Below are 4,726 nucleotides of genomic sequence, written 5' to 3'. Positions count from 1 at the left end.
TCTCTTCTACGGTTTTGATGGCCAAACACTCCTTCCTCTTATGCCTTTGGGCCAAGAGTTGGTAGCAGCCCTGCGGTTCCACCAGGAAACTGTCCCTGTGATTTTCGGTTCTAAATGCCCAGCGGTCTGTCTTCTAAGCAGCCAGAGAAACAGTGCGAGGCGCTTTCCGAGTAGGGATTTCTAGGGGTTTAACCTGCCTGCACCCCGTAAGGTATTGTCATTGTCAGGGTTATGCTCCAAACACAAACAATGCACATATCACGTGTATAGCTCAATAAATTTTTATAAATTTAATACCTGTGTGCTGCCAGCACCCGGATTACAACGTCAAACCTTGCCAGCTCCCCAGAAGTCGTAATACTTTGTCCTTAGACTTCGTCTTCCTCAAATGATCCTGTTTGAGCGTGCTGTCTGCCTTCTGACTGCTTTGTGTCTTCTCCGTCGGCCTGTGGTGTCCCTGCCCCTCTGCTCCGAGCTGGAGTGACAGGGTGCGCTCCCGCCTGGGGCTGTCTCTCTCTTCGTAGGTCGTGTACCAGCCGCAGGAGGTCGAGCCAGCGACATCCAAGTCGGAGAAGCTGGACCCGAGGCCCTACCTGAGGGTGCTGGAGGCCATCGACAATAAGTACCCACCGGAGGAGCGGGGCGACCTCCTCGTCTTCCTCAGCGGCATGGCCGAGATCAGCACCGTGCTCGAGGCTGCCCAGACCTATGCCAGCCACACCCAGCGCTGGGTGGTGCTGCCACTGCACAGTGCCCTCTCCGTGGCCGACCAGGACAAGGTATCAGCATGCTGCCAGGCTGGTTAAGTCCCACTCGGTGGGAAGGTACAGGGCGAGGCTGGGAATCCGGGGCCAGGGCATCCCGGACTGTCCTGGGAGCTGCCCGCTGGAGTCACCTTGGGGAACAGTTCCTTCAGGTAACAGTCAGTTGTTTATTGATTGAGGACACAGCCTCCGAGCACCTCCTTGGTGCCTCCGCTTGTGTCTGTCGAGGGAAAGGACAAGTAATTGACAGTTTTCCGAACACTAGATGGAAGCTCTGGAGCTCTGCGAGCAGAGTCTTCGTGGGTTCAGGCCGGGTTTCTTGGGGGAAGGACTTTCAAAACAGACTTGGGAAGGCCCAGCCGGGGAAGGGGGCGGGGAGGAGTGTCCCAGGTGACGTGCGTGGAGCACTGTGGGAGGAGTCTGAGCTCTGCATCCGGCCCATCTCATTCGTCCTCACCGCAGTCCTGCCTGCCTGGCCCCGCTTCGCAGATGTGAAGCTGAGATGTGAGCGAAGGCCCGTAAGTGGCAGAGCCAGTCTGCGGAACGTGGCAATTTGGCACCAGAGCCCGTGCCATTCACTAGGGGTTGGCCAGCTTTATGTGAAGGGCGAGGCAGCACGTATTTTTAGGTTTTGTGGGCCATGTGGTCTCTGTCACCATGTCTCAACTCTACCGTTAAGCAGACTGACCAGCCGAGGCCGTGCGCCATGAAAACTTGATTCACAAAAACAGGCGGCAGGCTGGGTTCGGCCCCCAGGCTGCAGTTGCTGACCCCAGCTCTCAGTCGCTGAGGTCCGTACTGTGACGGGGAATTTGGGAGAGGTGAGGCCGGATAGGTACGCAGGGTTGACCGCAGGGGGGCCTCACGGACCCAGTGTGGGGCCATGGCATTCTGGGGGCCGCGGGAGGGTTCTGAGCAAGGCGAGGCCAGTGCCAGTTTGTGCTATAGCAGGTCCCTCTGTTGTGTGTGACGGACAGACTGGACGGGGTGAGTCCAGAGGCCAGAGACTAAGGAGGAAGCTGGAGCAGGGCCTGGGTGGGAAAGGAGGGGCTTGCACCAGGGCGGGGGCGGCGGGTGTGGAGTGGGGTTATGACATCAAGAAATCGAAGAGGTTCGGGTGGGGAGGGGAAGGGAGGACCCGGGACAGCCCAGGTTCCTGGCCCCGGGTGACATGAATGATGAGCCATCTCCGAGATGGATGTGGAGGAGGAGAGGGTGCAGTGGGGGGTGCTGGGCTGTTTTAGATGTGCAGGTTTGAGGTGCCCATGGGACCTTCCAGGGGTCAGTAAGGGCTGAGTTAGTCCCTGATGTCCCCTCCTTGCTCTCCCCCAGGTATTCGACGTGGCCCCCCCTGGAGTCCGGAAATGCATTCTCTCCACCAACATCGCCGAGACCTCAGTCACCATTGATGGGATCCGCTTCGTGGTGGATTCCGGTGAGGGCTGCCCCGCCCAGCACCCCGGGGACCTGGAGAGGAGTGTGGGGGCTGGGGACATGCAGGTGTCTGTGCCGGAGCAAAGCGGGGAGTGGGAGGCGTTTAGGGCTTTGGAGCAGCGACAACGTCTTCATCTTTCTCAGTCGTTCTAAGCTTGATTCTGCCCCAGGGCCTTTGCACTGACTGTTGTCTCTGCTGAGAGCTGTCTTTCTCCAGATAGCCACGCGGCTCGCTCCCTCATCTTTTTCCAGGGCCTGCACAAATGGGTCCCCATTAGAGGCCCACCTCGTCCACTTAATCTGAGTAATCTCCCCCTTCTTCCGCTCTTGCTCCCCTTATGGGGCTTTATTTGTCTTCCTAGTATGGGCATCGTATTTTATATCTGTTGATCTATTCATTTTCTGTCTTCTTAACTAGACTGTTTTCTGGAAAGTCAGCAGAGCATAGTGGTCAGAGGACACTGGAACCAGGCTGGTCAGGTTCAGAGCTGGCTGTGGGACCCAGGCTGTGTCACTGACACTCTCTCTGTGTCAGTTTGCTCATTTATAAAATGGCAGTAATGACAATGCCTCTCTTAGGTTGTAAGGCTGAAACGAGTTAATACATTCGGGTTCTCAGGATGGTACCTGGCACAGAGCGAACACTCCGTAAATGTCAGCACTTACCTTATAGTATCGAATCTGGAATGCCAGTGATAAAACATTCCACGATTTTTTATTCCATCAAGAAAAATTTTAAAACACCGCCCATTAACCATGGACATGCCGTTGATTTTAAGGCATGTCAGAGACGATACAATATGAGAAAAGGTTGGTCTTAGAATTGATGAGACATGGTGTCTCTTTGGCTTTGTGAGCCTAGGGACTTTGTTTCGTCTTGTTCGCAGCTGTCTCTTTGCTGCTGAGGACAGTGCCTGGCACATAGTAGGTGCTTCATAATACCTGTCACATGACTGAGCCGCTGAATAAGCAAAGGCTTGAGTAAATAAAAGATGTGTGAATGAGGAAACAAAAGAATACATTAACGCGGTGTCAGCGTCAGGTCCAGAATGGGCTGACGGTCATGGTCAGGGTTAGGGGAGTAAGGGAGTGAGGAAGGGGCGGGAGGGGGCCAGGCGTGTGCCACTCACAGAGGCTCTCCCTCCTGCCCCTCCTCCGACCCAGGCAAGGTCAAGGAGATGAGCTACGACCCCCAGGCCAAGGTGCAGCGGCTGCAGGAGTTCTGGATCAGCCAGGCCAGTGCCGAGCAGCGGAAGGGCCGGGCGGGCCGCACGGGCCCCGGCGTCTGCTTCCGCCTCTATGCCGAGTCGGACTACGAAGCCTTCGCCCCCTACGCCGTCCCCGAGATTCGGAGGGTAGCCCTGGACGCGATGGTGCTGCAGGTGAGGCAGGGCGGGGAGGGCACCGTCCCGAGCGCTGGTGCCCGGGACGACCGGGAGGCAGTTAGACGAGACCAGTCCCAGAGTTCAGGTCCAAGAAGGGCGGGGCTGGCCAGGCCACCGGGGTGTTCATCTCTCCCGAATGTCAGATGCCACTTTGAGGGGAGAATTGTCCCCCAGATTCGCAGGGTCACTGGAGGAACCTCGTGACTCAGTGGAGTGCTTTCAGCTATAACAGAAAACCCATCAACAAGTGGCGTTTAGATCCGGGCTTTCTGGACACGTGTTACGTGGTGGCTCGCATCTTGGTAGCTGCTCGTAGACCAGACAAGGACACCCACTGCCAGCACGGCCAGCGCAGCAGGACCCTCCTTGGGCTGGCGGGCAGTTTCTTGTATCTGGGGACCCAGACCCCTTCACTCTTGTGCCTCTGTCAGCCCCCTCGGAGACGGGTTTGTGGGGCTTTCAGGGCCAGGTCCGCAGTCCGCAGGGATGTACTTCCCTCCACCACCCCAGCTGGAGCTCCCCTGGCCACACCGCACTGCAGGGGAGGCTGGGAAGTGTAGTGTCTGTGCTGGGGAAGAGGCGGGAGAGGCAGGTGGGGGAGCATCTGCTGCAGGCTCATGAGCCCCTTTTTGCACGTGATAGTGTCTATTCATTTGATTTCATTTTTAAAAAATGCTGATCATGACCCACTTCGTGGAGTTCCTGACCTGCGTAATCTGCTATTTGAAAAACGCTGGCTCGAACTGTAAGGAAACTGTATCGTTTTCTCTGACCAGAAGCCCCGAGGTGGAGAGGTTTCAGGCTCGGTTACTTAAATGAATCAGTGATGTCATAAAGGACCTGGGCTTTTTCTGTCTTTCCAGCCTCAGCAGCTCGCTTAATGATGATGATGATGATAAAAAAAAAAAACCACTCACCTAGTGCTTACTGTGGGCTAGGCTCTGTGTTTTATGTACGTAATGGATCCTCACAGAAACCCTGTGGGGTAGGTAATCCTATCAATCCAAAGTAGGGACGAGGAACCGGATGCAGAGAGGCAAAGCAGCGTGACCCAGGTCACACACAGCTGGCAAGCGGCACAGCTGGGATTCCATCTGAGGCTGCATCGTGAGTGCCACCTGGCTCCGGCAGCCGTGGGTACAT

The 4,726-nt window shown here is 56.3% G+C and overlaps 1 protein-coding gene across 1 annotated transcript in view; it reads left to right on the top strand.

Annotated features, from left to right (window-relative positions):
- LOC105310259 (probable ATP-dependent RNA helicase DHX34) overlaps positions 1-4,726 on the top strand; it is an 18,037-nt gene that overhangs the window by 996 nt on the left and 12,315 nt on the right. Inside the window, exons 3-5 of the mRNA XM_023526642.1 lie at positions 525-779; positions 2,097-2,199; positions 3,363-3,783. Coding sequence (XP_023382410.1) covers positions 525-779; positions 2,097-2,199; positions 3,363-3,783 — 779 coding nt within the window. The remainder of the gene's footprint in view (positions 1-524; positions 780-2,096; positions 2,200-3,362; positions 3,784-4,726) is intronic.

Source organism: Pteropus vampyrus, unplaced genomic scaffold (assembly GCF_000151845.1).
Source record: "Pteropus vampyrus isolate Shadow unplaced genomic scaffold, Pvam_2.0 Scaffold1674, whole genome shotgun sequence".
NCBI lineage: Eukaryota > Metazoa > Chordata > Mammalia > Chiroptera > Pteropodidae > Pteropus > Pteropus vampyrus.
This window is presented reverse-complemented; position numbering and strand designations above follow the sequence as displayed.